The sequence below is a fragment of the Megalops cyprinoides genome, chromosome 11 (assembly GCF_013368585.1).
Source record: "Megalops cyprinoides isolate fMegCyp1 chromosome 11, fMegCyp1.pri, whole genome shotgun sequence".
Lineage (NCBI taxonomy): Eukaryota > Metazoa > Chordata > Actinopteri > Elopiformes > Megalopidae > Megalops > Megalops cyprinoides.
In genome coordinates this window covers 32,833,581-32,859,031 of record NC_050593.1, presented here as the reverse complement: position 1 = coordinate 32,859,031, position 25,451 = coordinate 32,833,581, and the positions used below count along the sequence as shown (strand labels likewise).

General features: G+C 44.9%; 1 protein-coding gene across 2 annotated transcripts in view; it reads right to left on the bottom strand.

Moving 5' to 3' along the window:
• tanc1b (tetratricopeptide repeat, ankyrin repeat and coiled-coil containing 1b) overlaps nucleotides 1-25,451 on the bottom strand; it is a 133,137-nt gene that overhangs the window by 4,214 nt on the left and 103,472 nt on the right. The window contains exons 13-25 of one of the 2 annotated variants that reach the window (XM_036541411.1): nucleotides 23,206-23,372; nucleotides 20,028-20,635; nucleotides 16,811-16,919; nucleotides 16,352-16,474; nucleotides 13,755-13,991; nucleotides 13,107-13,292; nucleotides 11,386-11,464; nucleotides 3,708-3,841; nucleotides 3,073-3,196; nucleotides 2,432-2,607; nucleotides 2,015-2,147; nucleotides 709-738; nucleotides 509-600 (exon numbers count right to left, since the gene is read on the bottom strand). In XM_036541411.1, the coding sequence (XP_036397304.1) occupies nucleotides 509-600; nucleotides 709-738; nucleotides 2,015-2,147; nucleotides 2,432-2,607; nucleotides 3,073-3,196; nucleotides 3,708-3,841; nucleotides 11,386-11,464; nucleotides 13,107-13,292; nucleotides 13,755-13,991; nucleotides 16,352-16,474; nucleotides 16,811-16,919; nucleotides 20,028-20,635; nucleotides 23,206-23,372 (2,198 nt within the window). The remainder of the gene's footprint in view (nucleotides 1-508; nucleotides 601-708; nucleotides 739-2,014; nucleotides 2,148-2,431; nucleotides 2,608-3,072; nucleotides 3,197-3,707; nucleotides 3,842-11,385; nucleotides 11,465-13,106; nucleotides 13,293-13,754; nucleotides 13,992-16,351; nucleotides 16,475-16,810; nucleotides 16,920-20,027; nucleotides 20,636-23,205; nucleotides 23,373-25,451) is intronic. The other variant, XM_036541412.1, reaches the window with a different exon arrangement.

Genomic DNA, 25,451 nt, shown 5'->3' with positions numbered 1-25,451 from the left:
TTTTCCACCGGCAGGTATTACTGTAAACAAGCTTATTTAAATAGGACCACCAGAGAGGTACTGGACACATTCACACATTTATAACTATTCCAATCCAAGTAATTGCCTTCAAAAGGGTCTAAGTAAGTCACAGAAAGTGATCTATAGGCTCTGAGGGTATAATGTATGCTCCCATGGAAACTCTGTAATTAATACATAACACATTGCCCTTGATGTGTTACAACTTAGAGGCTGAAATAATAATATCTCCTGTGTTGTTCATTAAAACATTTGGAAGTGCATTGCAACATGCAGAACGTCATGTGGAATCACTTAGAAAGGCCCAAAAGACGCACGATAACACGTTTACGAAAGGGCTGGAAAAACATGCACTTTTACATATGAACAGATGAAAAACAAACAGTCAGAGCACATACAGCAGAGTGAGCTGTGGCGGCTGAGCGATTACAGTGGGTAGAGTACGTTCTGCAGCGGTCAGGATTGTGTTACGGCCCCTTCACCTGCTTACCTTATAGAGCAGGTTACCCTCCTCCATCAGCTTCTGCAGGAGGATAATGAGGATGTCTGGCTTTGACGTTGCCATCGCCCAGGCGGCATTCCCTGCGGAGAGACGATCAGGAGGACAGGATTGCACAAGGCCCACTCCGACACAAAGAGCCAATATTGATCAATGAATTGGTACAGTGTAAAGTTACCTAAAGATTGTACCTGATCGATCATAAGGAGACGTTCTGTAGCCTTAAGGTGTTAGTGAAAGCAGTTAAAAGGAAGAAAAGGGTGAGACATTACAGGCAGAAAGGCAGAAAGAGACGTAGAAGTGCTGCACTCACACAACAAAAGCTACCCTCACGCTGCTATAGTGTAACTTTAGAACCAGGATAAGTCGTATTAGACTGTTCTTAAAATGTCAACATTTTCACTGCAGTAATGTGCTCTGCTGGAAACCAAAATATTTTCAGTGGGCCGATAACATCAATTGCACTGGGTGTAGTTTCTTACTTCTTAAACAAAAAAAAAACTTCAGAGGAATTTGCTAAGCAAACAAAGACCCGATGGAATCGCTAATCAGACAGGGGCTTTATGTACATTGTACATTCTGAGAATTTCAGTCCGCAGGAGTGTTTAATAAAACAATCATTAGACGCGCTCTGGAGAGAATTAATTCCAGATAAGATCTAAAAGGGGAGGCAAATGGGCTCGGGGCCTCCATTATTCATCAAATGTCATTTGTGGTGACTGAAAGTCACATTCTTTAATTAGCCTGAAAACAGAGGCTGGACGAAAGAGGGGTGGACAGAACGTGAGAGAGAGTGGAGAGGAGACAGAAAAAAAGAGAGAGAGAGAGAGAGAGAGACGTGCAGTTTGGAGAAAATCAAATCTCAGGGGGAATGGTTTAGTGTCATGTGTTTGAGCTGTGAAACAAACACCACAAACACCAATAAAATCAGGAGTTTAGCACAACATTCCGTGGTATCACTCGTATCTTATTTTCTGTAATTTGAAACGTTCGTCTTTAGCCTGAGAAAAGTAGGGCCTTCCAAAGACACATCTTAAAAAAAAAAAAAGTAGTAACCTGCTTTTTCTCATTATTTTAACGTCATGAGACCAGAGGCTCAATCACGAGAGGAATGCTGAGTGGTGCATATCACTCAAACAATAGAGACTTTAGGAGGATGTGCTGTATGCACACACTGAATAATTACTGCTCTAAATGACCACTATGTGTTAAAATCATATCTGGAGAAAATCACCTTGGAAACAGCCTCTCATGACAACAGAAAGGAAAATAAATGTATGCACATCTATAATTGCCTTCCCACTTGCTTTCTGTCTATACCCATAAATAGTGAGGAAATAAATTAATTTGGTTAGATTAAAACATTAACTGCTCAGATGGAATACGAATGCACAACACAATTCTTTCAGGATTAAGACTGGCGAATCCTCAACTCACTACTGTTCACTACTGACTCAGGTGTAGTGCGCCTCGTGAGCAAAGCGTTCGGATCCTCACCCAGTTTCGCCCCCTTCTTCAGCAGAGTCACCACCACCGACGTGTTCCGACACCCTATCGCCCGGTCCAGGGGTCTCATTCCACTGTAATCCACATGCTCAATCACCGCACCTCTCTCCACCAAGTAATGGACCTGCGGGGCCAGAGAGACAGCCTTCCGTCACACGAACACACACACACACACACACACACACACACACACTCACAGCGAGCTCCACACGCCCGTCACAAGACACCGCTGAGGACTAGAGCGTGAAAACTCTCCGGGGCAACATTTGAAGACGCCGATTAATTCAGAGCTGCATGTGTCCCATAAAAAGACGTCTAAAGGCAGCTATGTTGTCCGGGGAGCGAGGGAGAGAGGCTAATTTGGCCCCGCTGCAGTGGGAAAGGATTAGATTACGTGTCTGCGCTCACAATTTCCGCGTCCCCATAGAAGGCGGCCAGGTCCAGCGGAGTTCGTCCATTCTTGTCCGTGTGGTCTATGACCGCACCTTTCTCCACCAAAAACTGCACAACATTCTTGTGTCCTTTCAAGCACGCCCAGCTGAGAGGCGTCAAACCCTCCTTATCCATCGAAGTTAAAGAAGCACCTGAGAGACACAGACAAGTCACAAATCACTGCTTACTCATCAGCGCAAAGCACACACCTGTACCAACCAGCAGTAAAATCAGACCACGTATACCTCTCCATTGACAAACATTTTTTCATCTATCCTGGTTGTTAAAATTCTGCTAATTGATTTTATACATATCTTACCATTTTTCCTTCCTGTGATGGGTTGGTTGACCTTCCTAATTCGGTCTAGTGACAAATGACATCAGCCCTCTCTGAACTGACTCTGGGCCTGAACGCCTGCTTAATTGTGGGAGCTGCAGTTTGGACCTGAAAGCCTAGTACATTGTGGGAGTTGCAGTTTGGACCTGAAGGCCTGGTGGATTGTGGGAGTTGTAGTTTGGACCTGAAGGCCTGGTGGATTGTGGGAGCTGTAGTTTGGGCCTGAAGGCCTGGTGGATTGTGGTAGCTGTAGTTTGGGCTTGGACAGGTGGGCACTCACCCTTTGACAGCAGGAATTCTGCAGTGCTCAGGTGGCCCTCGCAGGCCGCTACCATCAGTAGTGTTCGTCCCTGCTTGTCACTGATGTTCACGTCTGCACCGTGCTGCAGCAGCAGGTCCGCAATCTGACCCGCAGAGACAGACAGAGAGAGAGAGATGGAAGGTGTCAGTCTGCATTCAACATCCAGCATTTAATATAATAATGACATAGAGAATGACATATATAGATACATTTACTGGTGTAGCGGTCTAGTGTGACACAGTAGTAAAGTACCAGACATTGCATTACATTACTTTACATTACACGCATTTATCAGACACTATTATCCAGAACGACTTTGAGCACAACAGAACATAAGTGTATCCATTCAAGCTAAGTTCAACTTCAAACTGCCTTTAGTAACTATCCGGCTGTATGAATGGATAAAACTGTAACCTTTTTAAGAGCGTCTGCTAAATGACAACAATGAAATGTAATACTAATGTAGCCATATAATCAACAATTAAATGGTTCCTTGTCATTGACGCACATTTGTAAACATTTATGTCACTCTACACAGTGAGGTGTAATGTGTATTCACCGGAGGGCGTGTGACTCCCCCCCACCCCACTCCGCCCCTCCGGGCACTTTCTCACCTGCCAGTGGCCCTGCCGCACAGCACAGAAGAGGGGCGACACTCCCCTGCGATTGGCCTGCTGCACTACCGCCCCCTGCTGGAGAAGGAAGTCACACACCTCCATCTTCCCTCGACCCGCCGCCGCCGTCAGAGCTGAGGAGGTGACAGGGGGACATTCACCGCAGGGTCTCAGTCTCAATCTCCTACTGCCCCACAACATCATTCAGCACAGCTTCTGTCCCCATGAGTCATCTGACCTTTAACCTCTGTCACATACTTCCATTCCAGCGATACAGCCAATTGAGGCGGGAGCGGCTGACCTTTCAATCTGAACATTCACTAACAATAAAGAGATACACTTTTGGCATGAACCGAACCAAACTTTTTCTGCATTCTGAGGCGTTTTGGTTGTGTTACGTTAAAGAGGGTGAGCAGCTGGAAGGAGCAGCACAAAGAGAACATGAATAAGCAGAAGAGGCTTTGGACAGGAAGCCCGTCTGTTCAGCCAGGAAAAGAGGCCAATCTCACAGACATGCTTCAGAATTCCTTACAGAGGGACTTCACTGGCGGTGTCTGCAGTGTGGAAAATATGAGAAGGGTCTGCTAGGTAGAGAGAGACAGCTGAAAATGTGCTCAACCTCTGACTCCTGAAAAGAGAGAGCTGCAGTGATAATGAACTTAACATTTGACTGAAATAACAGCAGCACAAAGCCCTCCCAGTTCAGGAGATAAGAGAGGCCTGTTCAGGGACTGCGGTTGTTGACAAGCCCTGAACAGACTAAAGTCTCTTTTATACTGTACTGACAACAATACCAGACAAACACAGGGTACGGACAAAGAAAAGGAAGTGGAAAAAAGGACATGGATTTTTTTATCTTGTCATTATGCATTACTGACATTTCCATGGGTCTCTTTGCTGTCTTTTGACAGCTGTATCTGACTATTTTACCAGTGAATTTTCAGCCCAATTTCAAGATGGACAATATGAACAGCCACAATAAAAATCACTCCTACACTGGCTCAGTGATTCTCAGCCAGCTGTTTTTTGTTAAAAAATTATTGTATTTTATTTTTTAGCTGGTACAGATAACTACCTGTATTTTAATTTATGGTGAAATATGGTGATTTCTATCTCACACTACATGCTTTTGAACAGTGCCATTATATAGCGCTATATTACATGTAGCACTAGTTACCTACTAAAGATGTGTTTAACCAAGATAATCAACCAAGTCATTTTATAGCGTCATTTCAGAACTTCATCTTGCGTGACACCAGACGAATAAAGCACAGCACTTTGGCCGATGAGATTTCAGCCAGGAGCCGTGAACCGAACTAAGACGGATTGATCTATCTCTTGTTTGCCGATGCAGAAGGTGCTTAAGACCTCAAACAGTGGGTTTTATTGTGAAATGACTGAGGGGGAGAGCGTTGCGCAGTGTCACTGAATTAGTGCCAGATGATTCAGCTGCCTTGGACACGGTGACCGTGACTACAAATAGAGGCGAGCGCTCTCGGTGAATAATGCGACGCTCTCCGCTTTCACCTCATGAAGATTAAAGATGTAAGCCGCAGATGCTGAGTGACATCATCCATCTGGACGCCAGGGCTGTGCCACGGGAACGCTGTCTAGGAAACGCACACACACTCCCCATCTGCTCCAGTGGGGGAATCTCAACCAGGCCCATGCAGGTCCAAATCACTTCAAACAAATGACCTATCTTCTTAAAGGCTTCTACAGCTCGCCACCCCCACCCCGCGCACACACACACACTCGCACTCGCACACGCACGCACACACGCACACACGCGCGCACACTCACACACTCACACACTCACACACACTCACACACTCACACACTCACACACACACTCACACACTCACACACTCACACACTCACACACTCACACACTCACACACTCACACACTCACACACTCACACACACACTCACACACACACTCACACACTCGGGATATGAAACTTTAAACTAGGAAATAAGATCAAAAAAATAAATAAAAAAAAAACACCTCCAAACATACATTACTTGTGGCATCACAAAAAAAATGTTGAAAACTGTGGTTTTCATTACTAAAGTAGGGGAAAAAAAAGCTGATAACCACAGTAAAGATTATTCCTCAGAAATGTTTCAAGGGGATGAGAGTTGGGTTTAAAAAGGTTAAATCCCTATCAAGGAAAAGTGGAATCCATATTAGTCTAAGAACTGGGGAAAAAAAAAAAAACCCCAGCGACATCACTCAGGCAGATCTTCTGGGGGCTATAAAATATCTTTGATCTTTAATAAAGCCTTACAAACCTCTCTTTCCCTACAACCCCCCCCCCCCACTCTCTCCTCACACACACAGCAGACACTGGCAAATTGATATCTTGTTCATGCAGTGTAAGTGAGCACTCACACACATCTTTGTGAGTGCTCATCCTTGTATTTAACCTTAATCTGCCTTCCCCCGGCCGCGCAATCTCCACCCCGCCGACAGCGCTGTCCTTGGGCCGCTGAGAGGCTCATAAATCACTCAGCCAATGCTAAACAGGAGCGCCTCGCGCGGGAACGAAACCCTGGACATCAGCCTTCTCAGACGCGTCGTGGAGTTCTTATATCCACAGAAAACATGCAAGACAGCATGATAAATAATCGTGAGCTGGCGTGAAAAATAATCGTGACTTGGCGGGAAAAAATAATCGTGTGTTGGCTTGATTATGAAGTGGTATCTTTTGCTGGACGGGGCTCGTATGATCTGATGAGCAAGCCGCAAAAGAAGCTCAGCTGGGAGCGCTCATGCATTTAAATGCTCAGAATGAGTAACAATATAGCATTGATCTAAGCCTAACTTAGTTCTGAAGGACAACCAGGACAGCGAAATACAGTGAGGAAACTCGAGTGCGACTGAAGGATAACAAATACCTCTGTCAGTCTGAGACACTTCGGCCCATCCATCAAACCCGGGCCTTTAGCCTGAGTTTAGTGACAAAAAAGGCCCAGTTTCCTTCATCAACACAGAACTGGGTCAGTTCAAGCACCACGCACAGCTCTGGTCCAAACAAGAACGATCACGAAAGAAACCATACAGATTAACATTGTCCCAGGGGAAATTTAACCCCACAACCTTCTGGTGAGGAGCTGAGAGTCTCAGCCCTACTCTGTATATTTGCCCACACAAACACAGAACTGTGTCAGTGTAGGTACTGTGCACAGCTCTGGTCCATGCAGAACAATGACGAAAGAAGCCATAAAGATTAACATCATCCCAGGAGAGATTTAACCCCACAACCCTCAGGTGAGGAGCTCAGTTTCAGCACTGCTTTGCACGTTTCCCCACACGCTGAGCTCCTGAAACACGCTCTCCCGTCGTGTTGCCACGTCGTGTGGCCCTCAATGATTGATGCAGCAGCGCTGCTCACTTATGACCACAATCTACATAATAAAACAGCGAGAGCTGAGGATGCTAAACACAGTTCATGCTAATAGGAGGTTTTATCTTTTAAAAGGGTTACTGCTGTAATTACACAAGACCAAAGCAATATAAAATTGCCCGCTGGGCTATTGTATATTTTATGATATTTTGATGTTCATCTCATACTTTGTTATTATTACTTCCCCGTAAAATCTCAGGGCCAACGTGTGAATGGAAAAAACATTTAATTTTTTCCCCCCCCAAAGTCTGGCTTACACTGTTGTGTACATCAGCATGTCCAGTAATACACTTTTAGATAATGGGAAACAGGCATTCAAACACATTTCGATCATTCGCTTACGCTTAAATGCTTGAATTTTGTTTCTTAGACAAATATACATAGTGAAGTTGATGCCTACGTATGAATTTTTTTCCAAAAAATTTTAATTTTGAAGGATCAAAATATATGATAGTTTTGATTTGTTTAACACTCTTTTGATGACTGCATAATTCCATTTGTGTCATTTCATAGTTTTGATGTCATTACTTTTATTATAAAATGTGGAAAATAGTAAAAAATAAAGAAAAACCCTTCTATGAGTAGGTGTGTCCAAACTTTTGACTGGTACTGTATATACAAAGCGTATGCCTCATCTACAAATATTATTTGCTTATAGCCCCACTTGTTTTGAGCTTCCGATGGTTAAATTCATCCACAGTTATCAGAGAGCCGTTGTACCCAATGAATAAAGTAATGAGGATGGCCCTGCCCTGATATTTCACTCATGCAAACCACCTCCATTCTCAGGACAAATTTAACGTCACAGTGCAAACACCGCAGGGTAATTGAATTTCTTCCGCGTGCATCAGTATAGAGCAGAGGGCACATTTGCATGAGGGGAATTATTCACTTTCTGCGCCCGTATCGGAGATGCAGCATCCGAGGAAGGCTGTAAACCAAGGGGGACGGTCTGCAGGTGCCATGAATGACAATTTGCGACAGTGGAGGGGAGGTCTGGAGGTCTCCGGAACTTCTGCCAGATTCACTGAGTTTCAAAAGTCTTAACGCCGGCAAGCACAAGGACAAGGTGCTAAAACCTTGCCCCCAGGCCAAACTGCGAGAGGGATTACGACTTTTATATTAACTTTCAGAATTCATTAATTTTCTGGCACTGGGCATTCCTGAAAGTGACCTCAGGAGACTGTTTCCAGCCTTATTGCTGACCTTGCCAGGGTTTGACATTTATCACTGTTCATGAGATGTTGCCTTGATGGTAGGTTGAACTCAATCGTGTCTTGACTTCACAATTTTTATTCAATCAACTAACTAGTTAAACTGAAAAGCCCTGAACTGGCTGACCTCTGCGTTTATCCTTCCAAAGTAGGATCACATCTGCCTGAATTAATTTGGATTTTGAACACAAATTAAACTCGATCTCTTAGATCATATTTTCCATTATTTACTCTTGTATCTTGTAAGCCCAAGTAAAGTCAGCCTGAAGAAGTCACATCTGCAGCTGTGTTCTACTTAAGACATTTCACCTGAAATTTCACAATATGACAATACAAGACACTTCAAGAAATTAGCTGCGTGTGTATCCAACATGCCAATGAGACTGTACAGTATCATCATGGTTGGAAAGAAATCGCATCTTGACAGCATCTTGACAGCATGAGCTAGTACTGAACATCAACCTTGAATTCAGCCTTGGTTATTAAAGCTGTATAATTCTGTTTACTGTGTCTCACTACCACCTCAGCCCCATCCACAAGGGTCTATTCCCACGGTGGAATATTCATCTCTACAGATTTCTTTTTTAATCTAACACCCAATTCAACCCACCTGAAGTGCAGCATCCCGCATGGACATAAGGGTTCTTCCCTCTTTCAAGACTGGTCTTTTGGGGCAGTTACATGAATAATGATTTTCTGAAAAACATTTTTTATCCTCTCCTCTGAGTGGAATCTGAACAGCGCAAAACAGCTCATGCTTGCCTATCTTCTTGAACGTGGAGAGGGTTTTAGCTTGTTGTGTGTGGATAGCAGATGCAGGCAATTAGATCTCAATATGCATTCATTAGAGGAAGCATTATGGGATGGACAATTTCTCCCCGTTTCGGGTCAGTGAGGTTTCGTAAGGCTCCACTGGGACACCTGCTATTGTGCTGATACATAATGGATGTGGGGAGGAAATAGGTCCGTGACTTAGCATCTAGTGAGTAACCAGAGGAAATTGTGTCTGACAGTCACAGGTGGCACATATTACTTTGAAAAAGGAACATAGCGAAAGACAAAGAACCAGGGGCCTGGAATATATATCTAACTGGCTGAAGAGGAAAAGATAGCCCAAACCAAAGATAGGAGCTTGCTCTCTCTCTCTCTCTCTCGCTCTCTCTCTCACATACACACACACACACACACGCGCATATCTACAAACAATCGTAATTCTGCATAGCAAACTAAGGCATTTCTGATATTTCCCTTCTATGTGAGGATACCCAAAATCTCATATTTTTAAGTATATGGACAGCAAAATCTATGTATACCACTACCAAAAAGTTAAGAATCGAACCCTTCTGTAGATGCCAAAAACACCAGCCATTTCTGCTTGTGTCTCACACACAAAATCACCCATCCTTCCTTCATCTATGAAGAAACAAAAAGCCTTCGGTTTTCTGCGATGAAAGCAAATTTTGAAGCAGCAGAAACTTTTTCAAAGCCTGGATCTCTTCTCGCTGGGACGCGGTAAGCCTCTGAGCCCCTCTGGTGGGTTTGGCAGGACCAGTTAGCAGGGCTGAAGCTGGCCTTGCTCCTAATGGACTGACCTACATCCCAAAGCCGTTTGTTTCTGGCACGGCGGCCTGGCAGATGCCCAGGGACACAGAACTGCCATTGTTCATATACATTGCCACTGTTGCATTATGGGATATGAAGAGCTCACAGGAAAAATGCATTGTTTTTTTCTGCACTGATTTCTGATCGTTCGAGGTTAATGTTCAAGAGACAGACTATAGCGATATTAACACGGCAGTAAACATAACCGCTCTTGACAAGTACAAAAAAAGTGACAAGTTTATCATTGTATTTCTGAAACGTCTGAAAGGGTTCCAGACATTTCCACAGTAACACATTTTTATGTAAAAATGTAAAGCTCACTCGACCAGACTTGTTTTACCACTGTTGGGTGACAGCTCATTTCAACATTTCAGATTAACAGTTTTTAATTCAGCACACAGTAATGTGAATCACAAATATGCATTTCATGTGTTTCATGTATTCACATATTTAGGCCTTTGGCCTTCTCCTTTGTTTTTTTCCGAACACAATATGCTCTGTGAGAACATTTGCTCTTTGCCGTTATTTATCTTTTAAGCCCGGTGACAAATGCAAATTATGACAGCCTCTTACTCCTAATGCTCTGAATGCTCTGGAAAATAAAAATTGTTCCTTGCTCTGATTGGCTTTCAGCACCACTGTAGGAACCAATCTTCTGTTGCGCTGACCCTCCATTAATGGCAGCGGTCTCCTGTGGCGACCCCCTGCCGGCACCGTCTCCTCTCTCTCCGCCAATCTTCCGAGACCCGCTCCTCCGCCCGCTCGAGAGACTGGCCCCAGAACGCCTTCCCCTCCGTGGAGCTGTGCTCATCGCTGGTCCCATTACGCTTAAAAAAACTCCCACACTGCCAGGTCCTGACAGCCGATGCACTCTGCAGAGCTTAACGATCAATGTGTCCTTTCAGATCTCGAACAGATTCCAAGCTCTCTGCACCACCACTGATAAGAATCTATCATGTTGGGTGATGGGGGGGTGGGGGAGGGGGTTAGTTTGATGTCTGTAATAAATCATGAAGAATGGCTGGGACCGGCCTAAATGGACACAGTGTTAAACCATTGGCCCACCGCTCGGGCTAATGGGACTGGTGACGGTAATTTTTCCCCTGAAGTGGAAAAGCACTAACTTCGCGCGGAGGAGGCCCATCTTGGGAAGATGACACTCCATCATGATAAAAGCCAAAATGAGCCAGTTAAGAGTCCATTTCCAGGGGGATCGGAAAAGAGAGCACTGCATCTGAGAGTGGCCGGGGGAAAAGAAAGAGTAACTGGTGTTTCCATGTAGAAGAATGGTTTTAGGCGTCTTTCTGTCGTTCAGAAAACGACAAAGACACTGAGCAGTGTGAATACAGCTGGAAACTACTAACAACACTAAAGTGCACTGAATAATGGGTGTTGCTGCAGTAAGGGGGAAATAAAGAAGGGGGGGGGGGGGGACAAAGGCAGAAACCCACCTGTCTCACCCCACAGGGTGTCATGGCCGTCCAGTTGCACCGAGTACTCATTATTCAACGCCAGCAAGCTCCTCACCACCTGCCAAACAAGGGGCATTGATTAACGTCACCGGAATCAATCAAGATTTATGAAAAAAAAAAAAAAAAACTGCTGAATGCATAACTTGGAAAATTTGGGCCATGAAATGACTTCATTTCATCAATAAAAATAAGCTGCCTGGGCAAATCACATTCCTCCGGCGCGCGATAAATTAATCACTGTAGGCCGAAGTGCTGATGTCGGGGCTATGAGCAATGTAACGGGGCCTCTGCAGAATAGCACTTGCCCGGTCCTATTAATATCTTAGTATTTACCCATCACAGCGCCCCTCATCTTCCCTCTCTTGAGCCAGAGTTCAATAACACACAACTGGACCAGATCCTCTATTTCCAGGCTTTAACAAGGAACCATCAATAGGCCGTGTGGGATTTCAGAGTGGTGGGGATGTTAAAAGTCATTACACTTTCCCAGAGTCAGAGCAAAAACAACAAGTAATGAGAGCCCTTCCCCTATGGCAGACTGCAGCGTCTCTGTGGAATAGCTCATTTTGCCTGCATTCTCAGCACTGCATGGATATATCTCTGAGGCCCCCTTTTCCACCAAGATAGTTTGAGGACCGGTTTGGAGCCGGTGCCTAATCTCGATCCTGTTCTTCACGTTTCGATAGCCAAAGAACTGCTCGGCCAGGAAAACTGGTTTGAGAGCGGCACCAACACTTTGCTGGTCTAGAACCAAGAACCGCTTACATCAGAGGCTGGGGGTGGGATTATTGTGACCAACAAGACCAACTAAAACTTTGTGACCGCCATTTAAAAAAAAAAAACAGTGCTAGTGTAGTGTCTAGTCTGCCTAAAAAGAAGAAGAAGAAAAACCAGCATTTTATTTTTCAAATGTTTCGCCTTGTTGCCAGCCAGCTATGTATTTCTTAGCTGTTTAGCGAGCTACTAATTTCTCGATGGCTAGCTAGCTATATGATATGAGAAATTAGTAGCTATGCTTGCTTGGGTAATGTTAGCTGACCAACAGCTAGCTAACTAGCCAGTCTATATACAGACTGTTTACAGATGTATACAGCGACATAATGACGTGGCTCTATGGTGGCTCTCTAGCCCGTGGAAAAGCAAACTGGTTCTTAGAAGGTTCACAAGTTGAACCAACTCCAAACCGGCACTAGCACCAGCCCAGAACTAGCACCTAGTTCGCGTTGGTGGAAAGGGGGTATGAGTGCGGTGCTGTAAGAGGGAGCAGATTCCTCCTGTGAGACCTGTGATCAAAGCACTGACGTGTCCAGCCTGTGTGTGTGCTTTTAGATCTGAGAGTTTATGCCTGAATTTTCAGTGTGCGTATCTGTATTTGTGTCAGAGTGTGTGTGCGTGCATGTGCATGTGCGGTGTGTGTGTGTACTGTGTATCAGTGTATGTGCGCGTGCGTGTGTGTGTGTATGTGTATGTGTGTGTCAATGTGCCTGTATTTATGTTTGTGCGTGTGTGTACGCTTGCGTATGCGTGCAGTGTGCAAAGTGTGTGTCTGTGTGTCACTATGTGTGTGTGTGTGTGTGTGTGTGTGCACGCGCGCGCGCGCGCGCTTGTGTATGTGTCTGTGCATCTGTGTGTGTCACTACGTGTGTGTGCGCGCGCGTGCATGTATGTGTGTGCATAAGTATGTGTGTGCTGTAGCTCACCTGCGTGTGTCCCATGCTGGAGGCCCCCACCAGGGCCTGCTGTAGAGCCTTGTTCTTCAGGCTGCAGTCCTGCTGCTGACCCTCAGGGGACCACTCCAGCTCTAACAGGAAGTGGATGACATCGGGGTATCCTCTCAGAGCGGCGTGGACCAGCGCGCACTGACCACTCTTATCCACATGGTCAACCTGCAGGAGGAAAAGCTTCTGCTCACTTCCTCTGCCCCTCAACCGACAAATGTAACGATGATTCATTACTTCCCGCTCAACATGGCCAACACTGCCGCATAACCATTGCATAACAGGGTGTGATAGGTGGGATGTTGTCCCACCTTGAAAATGTGTGTACATTGTGCTGGATAACAAGGCAGTCAGACAGACAAGATAGTCGCGCTGCTAAATGACACTAATGTAATGTAATGTATTTGTCCTTTATGGAAATATGACTTGCACATACAGTGCAGAATATGGACCTAAACATTACATGTTTATGCATAACATCAAAAGATGACACACACTTCACAAATCATAAATTAACCAACACACTTACCATGCTAAGCTGAGTACTCCTGGACTATGACTTTAAACCTCCTGGCTCCTTGTTTAAACCTTCGGGGTTTGTGAGACAGGGACACCGAAGGGCGTACTCACCTTGGCCCCTTTCTTGCAGAGCAGGCTGACCAGGCCGAGGTGCCCGGCGGCGGCGGCGAAGCACAGCGGGGTCATCCCGTTCTCGGACACCCCGTCCACGGCCGCCCCGAACTCCAGCAGCAGGCTGGCCATCTCCTGGTGGCCCAGGTGGCACTGCACACACAGCACCGGCGCGTTATTCAGCACCTCCGTGCGGTAGTTCACGTTGGCCCCGCCCAGCATCAGCAGACGGCTCACCTGGGGGACGAGAATCGAAGACAACGTTACATCGCCCAACGCCTTTACCTGGACTGGAATCATGCTTGTCATTAATGCACTCTCTCTCTCTAGGTTTACATTTACGTTACATACATTTATTCATCTGGCAGATGCTCTTTTCAAAAGCAACTTACAAGTGAGGCAGAGTACAACACAAGCAAAAAGCCATATAAGGAGTCAGGAATATAAAAAGCACTTCATGACCAAGTTTCAATAGTTGGCCAGGCAAGGTACAAGCTAGCTGGTAGAGTTGGTTTACACTTAATTTATCCCACTGAGACAGCTGGGGTTTTTTTTCCTCATCAAGGTGGTTCAGCAAAGCGTTTCGCTGAGGGTTACCACAGCAGTGTCTAGAGGCATCATGTACACAATACAGCATCCTGCATTATACTGCCGAGAGAACTACAGAGTAACATCACCAGACGATATGTACTGCAGCGATGCCTCAAAGGTAAGCAATACTGAAACAAGCACAAACCCAGCATTCTGAGCCGGATCAAGGACACCGAAGTCCCAAAAATCCCACAAAACTAAACAAACCCAAAGTGGAGTTACTGACCCGGCGCCTATTTAAAAGACAGGGGTGCACTGCCGGGGTAGAACGAACCCGCTCCTGACCTTTAGCACCAATCTTCCCACTTCGCAGCTCAGTGACTCCATTGCTGTGGCCCTGCTGTGCCTCTCCCCATGTACCCCCCCCCCCAATCAACTCATCCAGAACTGCCTGATCTCATCACTCTCACTCTCTCGCTGCCCTATTCAATCTCCTGTAGCATCAACAACTAAAAAAACCCCCACCAAAGTAGCACCTCCTTCATGGGTGAACTCTTTCCCTTTCTTTCTTTCCTTTTCTTTTGGCTTTCACTCAACTCTCAAACACCTCACTGGGGTTTTTTGTTGTAAACTTCCAAAAAAAAAAAAAGTTTTTCATTTTTATGCATATGCTGGTAGAGCAGGACACAATTTCCCCCCCAAAAATTAGATGCTGGAATGATGATTTATGGATTCAAAGATGCAATAATCACACCATCTTACACTTGATGAGGAAATGAATAATAAATGCTTAATCAAAGAACTGTGGAATTCGGTAATTTTTTTAAGCAGGGGAAATGGAACCAGTGTTATTTAGTAGAGCATCAGTGAAATACATTAGTTGTACAACAAGGGCGATTAACAAATGGCTGTCTTCCTTCTTTGTGAAGAATGTTAGCTTAGTGCAGCATAATTCGAGAGGAAATGAGAAACACATGACAGACTGATGTATGAAAAGAATAATGAAATTATTTGGAGAAGAAAAATCTAGATCTGAAGCCCTAACGCTAATCACTAAGAAAAGAACACAAGGTCATTTTCACTCAAGGCTAGAATACATCATTCCAGCTAATAATTAATTCCCTTGCGTGCCTTTGGATGGCAATTTTATTTCTCGCTTATAATAAAGTAGGCAAGTATGGAAGGCCTGATCCAGCAGACTTCAACACAAAAAATAATTTAGCCCGCTGCATCATTAACATGGCCTTCTTTTATTAAATTACTGGCTTCTAAAAAGGCCCTGTAATTACTTACAATGGCACAGGATACGGCCAAACAGTAATGTATCAAATTAATGGGGAGAGTGCAACCTGCATCATTCGGAGGCCATTGAAATCATCCTCATGTTTTCAATGACATCGTTTATCAGCGGTCCTCCACTTATCACGGCAAACGAGCCTTTCCTTCAACGCTTCATTGTGCTCACTCTAACACACCTGAAGGGGCTCTCCATCTCACCACTACACAGATCTGTCCTGGATTTGAAATATCAAATTTACACGAGTGTTATAATTTTTTTAAATACCACTGCAGGTTTAGCAGGAAATTAAACGCACATGATAAGAAAGCTAAATCACTCGCTGCAATTCAGTCACAGCAAGGAAGAGCAGAATTCAGCCACTTGGTATATTATTGTTCATAAGCAACAGCATTTCAGTAGTACTTTAGTGAAATGTGTATCCACAGCTGGCAGCAGTCATTGTTCATTGGGTGGCAGTGTAGCATAGTGGTAAGGAGCAGGACTTGTAACTGAGAGGTTGCCGGTTTGATTCCCCGCTGGGACAATGCTGCTGTACCCTTGTGCAAGGTGCTTAACCCACAATTGCCTCAGTAAATATCCAGCTGTAAAAATGGATAACATTGTAAAAAACTGATGTAAGTTTCTCTGGATAAGAGCGTCTGCTAAATGCCAATAATGTAATGTTCTGATCCGAACTCTGCGTGAAACTGCAGCAGTTGTAATTCTTTTCCCTGTCGTGCTGTATCAGTGATGCCAGGGTTAGGTTGAGGGTGGTGAGGTGATGCACCTTGACGTTGGGTGTGTAGAGGTTCCGCAGAGATGCCAGGGCCGCCGACAGCCCATCGGTGCTGCAGCTAATCCACAGGGCCTGCAGCACGCTGGATGACACACCTGTCTTCTTACTCTGCCCCTGGAAACAGAAGAGGCACTGTGAGCACGCCCTACCACACCTGAGCTGCGTTAACCTTCCACCCTTCCATAACCTTCCATAATCTGACCCTCCGAGTCCAGTGATCTTTCAGTCTGCCATTTTTATCTACACACACACGTACTCAGGAATGTGTTCACCTGTCTTGATTTTCACAGCAACGTCCCGACCATAACCCACTCAGCCCAAATTAACAGCTACGCCCCAACCGCACACTCCCGCAGTTCAAGTTAACTACAATGCCACGGGTGCAAACTTTTTCAGTCCGGGGGTTAACAGTCACACTGAGCGACGGCCTGGACTCTCCTCTCGTCCTACCTTGAAGATGTGTGCTTTGAGGATGTGGTGGCCCAGCTCCATGGTCTGCTGCCGGTTCAGTTTCCCCTCCTGCCGGGACAGCATGAAGGCCATGAGGGCGTGGCCACTCCTGCAAGGAAAAACAGCAGCCTTAGCAAAGACTCATTTCACTTAATAAACCGGTATACTGGGCTAGTAATCAAAATATATTTACACATACATACAACATGCAGTTATGATCATTATAATCAACATCACTGTTACTATTATTATTATTATTCCAAAAATTCAGCAAATGCCTTGTTTGGTGTGGCCTATGAAACATGAAATCATGACAATGAATGTCACATGAAACATGCACTCAATGAAAATAGACTGGAATAGATCAGGAACACAAACAAAAATACAATTATTCAGCAAGGAACTATATACAGTTTAGATTAATAAACAGCCAATGAACAATACTGGGATATTCATCTAATATTTAACAATCAGTAAGCAAAAGTATTCAGTTCAGTTATGGCTTAGCAGACACTCTCATCCAGAGCGACCTACACATCTTACAGTTTTTACATGTCATACAGCTAAGCAAACCTTGCCCAAGTATACAACAGCGCTGCTACACTTGGCAATTGAACTAACAACCTTCTGTTTTCAAGCCCTGTCCCTTATCACTACACCGCAATGCTGATCTCACACCACACTGCTATAAAGTCTCAGAAAACTCAGTGATCATGTGAACTTCACTGGTGATAACCTCTTTGCTTGAAAGTTCCTAACTGCCGTGTTTACCAGGGTGGAAACTCCATTCGGTTCCACCCGTACAGGCTCCCAGAGTCAGATGAAGTGGTCTTTAACGTTGTCTAGACTGCCTTTCTTCAACCAAGCGAGCGACCAGGAGGGGGAGAACGCAGCCTCTTACTCAGGGATCGCGGTGGTGTTAATTAACAGAGAACTTCATTAAAAGGCAATGCATGACTGCAGCTTCCCTTTGATCTCAGCAAAAGCATTTCCATTAAACTACCGACTGTTTTGCACTTTCGCTTTCAAATAGAAAAATAACAAGCCGCGGTGGCCATTCTTCTCCCTTTTCTTTCTCTCAGAACACTGGGCCTTATTTCTTTTGTTACGGATGACTATTTGAGGAGTTTGAGAGCGTGCAGCGAAAAAGGTCACCCACTCTGAAAAAGGGTATGGACGTGAGTCACTTTCTCGCTGAGAAGACCCACATGCATCAGCACACAGCCAATGATTAACTCATTAATATACATAAAAACCTCTGACGGCACTAATATAACCGGGCACAATAACCGCTTCATTACGAGACCAAAAACTGAATTCAAATGTCATTCAGGAAATGCAAATGGGCACAGTAATGCCATAAGATAATCAGCTAGTTAACCTTGTCTGAAAAATGAAAGCCCAAAAAAAAAGTTTCCCTTCAAGAAGTTAACTCTGCAGGACCAATGTATACGCCAACTGTCACAAAACATTTTGGCCACGCCAAATTCCACTTGATATTAAACAGTGCAACCACACAGGCAATCCAAATACACTTGGACTGAACCAAACTTCAAGCTTATTCCTCGCTATTTTTGGAAAAATGTTGGAGAGCAAGACCGTAAATGACGTAAACGCTTATGACTGCAAACGCTACAAAACATAGCTCACAATAAAAATGTTTACGAGGCATGTCTGGCAGAGCAGCACAATAATAAGTTGTGCGAGCACCTCGCTTTGTGCTGTGACTTCATTAAGGGCGCTGACACACCGCCGAGATGGCTACAGCACCTCCGACAGTTATCACATTAGACCCTGAATAATGTTTACAGAAATGGCTTTGCCTGCAGGCGGCCACTCCCAGAAGACTCACAGGGATCCGTTTGGCTGCACGGCCCTCTACAGCACAAACCCGAGAGCGACATGACATTCCGGGGCCTTATTTAAATCTGTCTGTCTGATGTCCAGAGAGATCGCCTGATAGGCATCCGATACCGGATACACGGTGACAATCCATGTGTTCCTGCCAAACACAATTCCCTCTGTCTGTGTGAACTGCTGCTGGACTTAACCTTAAGAGCCAAACCTGGTGTCCTCTATGGCATTCAAAAGCCCTATATCTTGTGTAATTAAGGGTGGTGCGAGTTGTATTATTTTAATGCGAAAGAATGAAACATTTCCTACATAATGTACAGACAATATAAGATTTTTTATTTCAGCAAGGCCTTTTAAAAATGAAAAGAGTGCAGAAACTACTGATACAAGTCATTTTTATAGAAAAACATGACACCAGTACAGGTTTCTACTGATTACGATATCTGTTTTTGCATACTGTATGTTTTGTGCATTTTAATACGTGGCTCTGCTGGACTTGTAGTGTATACTTGCATACACTACAAGTTGTTTTTTTTGTTTTTTTTTTTTGCTGCAGAGATACTGTGGGCTGCGTGCCTCTCCCTGGAGCCCTGGTCCATTAAAATTAAAAACAGGAAATAAAGGGGAAAGGCTCCGGGCCCAAACAATGCTGTCATTCCACCCCGAGCTGAAGGTAAATACTGCTGCCTTCCAACTGTTATTCTCCTCTCAGCCCCGGCCACCACACGTTCCGCAATCTCCGCCCGCTGCTCGGCCTCACCAGCACTCCGAACCGTGTCAACAGTGCTGGGATCAGCTCCTTTTATTCACCCTCAAGTGATTATCATTCAACAAATACAAAATGCTTGGCAGACCAAATCACCAAATCGGTCTAAAAACCCAGCCAATCGCATGCAGCTGTCCAGTTAGATTCGTTGGAACAGCCCTGGAAATCAGCATCATCAGCTGGGGACTGACCTCACCTGGACACTGACACTGTACTGTACAACAAAGGCAATGCGAAAAACTCTCTGTGAAAGTGCTGTTACTAAGAGCACTATGTAAAACTAATTTGCCTGGTTGGTTAGTTAGTTGGTTGACTGTTTGATCGATTGAACCGACAGCCTTTTGGTTTGAACCCAGCTCCTTACCACTACACCACAATGCTGACCCCACACCACATTGCTAAACTAAACAGTAAATGGTTTTAAATCAACCTAGTCACAAACGCTCAGACATAGATCATGTGAATTTTACTGGTTATAACCATTTCACTAACTGCTTGGTTGGTTGACTGTTTGATCAGTTGACAGCTTACTGGTTGCTCTGTCGACTGCTTGTTCGATCGATCGGTTGGCTGGCTGGCTGATGGACCGACACCCACCTGGGATCGCAGAGGAAGTCGGTGCTCTCCCCGTCGGCCCTCCACACCAACCACTCCCGGAAGGAGGGGTGGCAAAACATGCGGGTCTTGTCCCTGCGCTTAATCAGGAAGCAGGACAGACCCTCCATGCGCTGCTGGAAGTCCTCCCACTCCAGCTCGCCCCGGACGGAGCCCGCGTTCACCGCCTGGTACAGCTGCTCGTCCGTCATGGGGTGCAGGGACGCCAGCGCCACGTTGAGGATGGGCAACGAGCGCTCGAAGGCCGAGTTGGTGATGAACTTCATGTTACACTGCAGCAGGTAGAGCTCGGCCAGCGAGACGGGCACCACCTTGTAGCTGGCGCTCTTGATCACCAGGTGGCCCCTCTCGAACAGGTCCAGGGTCAGCTTCAGGTACAGGTAAGAGCCCTGGCTGCGGGAGATCAGGTGGCTGCTGACCTTGCTGACGATGACCGGGTCAGCCTTGCCGTTCAGCGAGATGTTGTTCATGATCTCCTGGCTGCCGTTGATACGGTACTGGATATAGGCGTTCAGGTCGTTGCTGATGTCCTTGTTGCCGGGGAAGTCGTCCAGTGAGATCTTGGAGAGGGGCAGCAGGCTGGTGATCTCCTGTAAGACAGCACAGACCCCCAAATGAGAGAGCTTTCCCCTTGGATTTTTTTCACTTACATTAGTCATTTAGCAAATGCTCTTATCCAGAGCAACTTACATAAGTTACAGCTTTTACAGGTTATCCATTCATACAACTGGGTATTTTCTGAGGCAATTCTGGGTTAAGTACTTGGCGCAAGGGTACAGCAGGAGTGCCCCAGCAGGGAATAAAACCAGCAACCTTTCTGTTACGAGCCCTGCTCCTTACCAATATGCCACACAGCCGCCCCTTAGATGTTTTAACACTGCTGCAAACACAGAGGCCCTCACTATGTGGACAGCTATATGGAAATTACTTGTCTTGGTTCTCCATAAATACCTGTGCACTGAAAAAAATACTTTCAAACCAAGTAAAAAGAAAAAAAAAAAAGAAGTTCCACTGCAAATTTAATAATAAAAAATGCTCCTTTAACTCAGTGGGCTTTGTCTCCTCCTCATACCAGTTTTTCTTTTACATCACCCCAGAATCTATAAATAAATAAAGAGGCCATAAAAAGGCATTCCTGCCTTTATGAAGCCTGACTTATTTGCTCTCATACCTTTATCTCTCCAAGGTCAGCGAGCTGGAGGGCTTGTTTACACTGAGCTGTGAGACAGAGTCAAGGCTCCTATCGCAAACAAAGGGACTGAGACTCGGAGCACCAGGGGGAGACCGGCGGAATCTGCCTCCACACTGCGCGCTCGCGCCGCACACCTCACGCCGCGGGACCCCAGCCACCAGCGCGGTACACCGTAATCCCACAATCCCCACCTCGCCGCAGATACAGGGGAAACCGAAGCTGATCCAACACCTTCGTCTGATCATGCCGGCTTAACAGGAGAGGGGGGGGGGAAACACTGAATAATACAAGAGACCGCAGAGGTGTCAGCAACACATCTCAGGGAAATGTGCGCTGAGGAAACAGTCATTAGTCAATCAAAATAGCTATCGCCGCGGGAACTTTCGCCTGCTGCTTCCTCTGGCCTATGGAGGAATGATGAAACGCTAACCCCCTCACCCCTCCCGACTTCCGATTTTATCCGACTTTACTAAGGGACGAATTGACTCACTCACAAGGCCTTCCAAAGTACAAAGTCTGCCTTTCGGCAAACACAGATCCATCACTCTGAGCTCTTGCACTTTCTGTTTTTTTTTCTAAAAGGGTGACTCCAGTGTTTGTGATGAGTTGGACAGCATGTGTCAGCCAGCTTGTCCCCCGTCCTTAACCCTCACTACAGAAATGGAGCTCCGTTCCAGACGGCCTACCAAATCTGACACTCCCCAATTTTGCAGTTGCACTGAGTCAAACCCCAACACCCCCATCCCCACCCCTCCCCCCCATCCCCCACCCCGCACAGCTCCTGCCCCACCCCCAGCCCCAGTGGGGCCTTACCCAATTTACACTTTATCGATGGGAAAGCCAAACCACTTTCCACATCACCACTTTGCTCTGATGAAAGCAGGATTAATGCCGGCCAAAAAAAAAAAAAAAAAAAAGCCTGACAATGTCAGCTCTATGTGGTTAAAATGTGCGTGGAAACCGGCCAAAAACAGGGTACTAATTTCCCCCCAGAAAAGAACAGCAGCTCGCTGAACAGATAAACAGAAAGTGCCCTTTCCTCATTACCACGCTGTGTGTAATTCTTCACGTGCATAACAATCGATGGCCATTGCCAGAGCCCTGAAACGGCACTGACCACCTGATTAATACAGATATTGCCGTCCTTCCTCTGAGAGATTATCCTCACACTCACGCACAAAGGCTACAGCCAAGCCACTGCACTCAGCTCGTCCCTGTCAAAATCCCACTCGCATCACCTCCACATACATCGAATGCAAGCTCCACTGATTTACCCAGGTACATTATGCCGAGCCGATTCCAATCGCACATCGCTGATTGTCATGTTATCTGCCTGCTCCTTTCTGTTGTCTGAATAAGCTCTTTGGCTGCGCTGTACAGAAACGACACCACAGAGGGGACAGCGTGTGACAAGGAACACGATTTATCAACCTCCTTTCTGGCCTCCGTGGCCGAAAACCTGAATTGCTCTTGTCATGGCGTGAATGAGGAATTACAAATTCATAGCAATCCTCTCCGCAACAGAAAACTTACTGCCAGCCAATACTTGCAACATCTAGAGAACGCCAAACCACTTCTACTGTGTTATCACGGACTGAAGCGACAATGAATCTCAAGATAATGTTTACCAATGGCAATGGACCTTTTAATGAACTAGAGAAAAACTATCAATGAGTCGATGATTACTTTAAAGAAATTAAGAGCAAATTAGAACAGCAGGGTATCACCCATACATTACACAAGCCCTGAAAACTTACAGCACTTGAAGTCTATCCCATCTGAAGTCATTGTAGCATTTGCACCTCCTCATCAAACATTACAGCTTCAAACGTCTTGCGATCTTATCTAGAGCACTTGCATATATACATGTCAGTGCTTTGGTTATGGATGAGAGTTCATCAAAAAACAACAGACGTGAACGATACATTTTGTAAAAGGACAGCAGCACACATTTACAGTGTCCCTTACCAGCAGATTGACTCGCACAGTGACTATGAGCTTCAGCCAGACGGGAAACTTGCAGATGATTTTGGTGATGAAGGAGGCGATGGTGTCCCCGTAGTCCGGCTTGTGGAACTCCGCCTCGTTCAGCCCGTCAATCAGGATGATGAGGTCATCCTCGGGGATCTTCCTCTCTGAACGTGGCCGACAAAAAAAGAGAAAAGGAGCCTCCCGTGAGTACACCCGGTTCTACCGGGAGAGATGCACGGATGCCCACAGCTTCAGGTTCTCACTGGGCAGTAAAATGGAGAAGAACATGTACGATGCATATTGCCTGGATGATTTTAAACAGACTTCCAAATAAGCACTCTCTTCCCCTCTGAATCTGGAGATTTCGCAAAGTCTGACAAAAAAAAAATCCATAGAAATTGCTGGAAAAATGAAATTCTGCAGCCAGTGCCTTCAGGAACAAATTAAAAGGAAAGTGAATTGAAATGTATGAGTGTACTGCAGCCTTAAAGCAGAAGTAAAAGTCTAAGTTACATTGTAATAAATGAACATGGGTGTTTTACAGTAATGCAGTATCTATCTTACATTCTGATGAGAGAACTGTTGTTTTACAGTAATGTTACATCTATGGTATACTGTGACAAGTAACATGAGAGTTTTGCTGTAATGCAGAAACTACCTTTCAGTACAGTGAAAGTACTAAAAGGATACAGTGGCATGTACAACTGTGAGGACTGTAAACTTTGCACCACAGAAATGGTCAGTTCTATACTGAAAGAATGTAATGGTTTTACTTTCAGTCAGCGTAAAGCTTAGGGGCTACCGAGATGATAAACCATCACTGTTTTTATCCATCTTTCTATGGTCATTTTTTTCTCTCTGATGCATGGAAAACAGCCCTTTTTATTTATTAAGCCTGATGCTTTGTTTCAATAGGAGAGACGGTACAAGGCACGTGTGGACAGATCTTCACATATCTGCACCTACAGCTCTCTGCAGATCCGTGCTTGTTCTTTTCTGTTTCCATCAAAAACTGAGTGCTCGTACATCAGCATCTACTGCTCAAGCTCTGACAAAAATGTATTGACTGAAAGCAAGAAATGAAAAAGAAAGAAGGCGATAAGGCTTTCGTGTACAAAAATCCACAGTGAGCTGGAAATGCTCTGGTGTCAGTTAAAAAAACAGCATTCAGGATGCTATGGGTCCTTTGGGCCCAGAGTGTTCTTCTTAGCCCAGAACTTTAGCTGATAACCCTATGAAATTATAAATTAATGATTTGTGTGTTGAAAAAATGCAGTTCAGGACAAGATCAAAACAATCCTACTCATAACTTTTATTTTGTGTACTACTGGGATTTTTGCTGCTTATTGTGGATCATTGCTCATTTTTCTGACTATGAGCTAATAACATTAGATTAGCATGCTAGTTACTTGGTAACGATGCGACAACCACAGTAATTAATTAGCTTGCTCATTAGCTAAATGCGTTAAACTACATGCATTAAATTAAAATGGTTACAGATATCTTATGCCTGTGGCTAGTTAGTTACATACGTGGGAAGTCTTTGTAATCTAAAATGTTTGGTTTCCTAAGTTTCTTGCATCACCTTTGATGTGCGGGAACATCAGCAGCTGTACATATTAAAACAACAGACTGGCTGGTCTCTCCATCTTGATCTGTTTACGCATTACTGAGAAAAATGCACGTTTTCCCAAACCATCATTCAAATGTAATAAACCTGTAAATGTAAAGCTTTTTGCTTATTTCACTCGTGTCTCTTTTACCTCAGTCATTTCAAAAGACCGCATAGAAAACTGAAAATTAGCCTCCAAAATAAATTTGGTGCAGATACTTATTACTGAAGTCATTCATCACTGTCTATATAGACTTCTGTGGAATATATCATCAAAATAAGGAGCCGGCTCTGTAGCTCTGTCAAAACAAATATCCACTGATTAAAATCAATATTTACATTCTACACATCTACCCATTCTACCTATCTACCCACTGATACATTAATATCAGCAGTACTTTCATATTTACAAAATAATATCTACTCCAGATCAGTCTGACTGCTTCTAACCAACACGACATATACAGTATGCAGTGAGCAACTGCACCCAATAATTAATGTTCTAGGAAATCAGTGTGCTTCATCTCAGCAACACTTAACCACTACACTTTTGTGCTGGGCTTCTCAGCTCTCTTTGCTTACTGATGGACTGTTGTGTTGTGCAAGAAAACATCCACTTTTTCCATCTTAG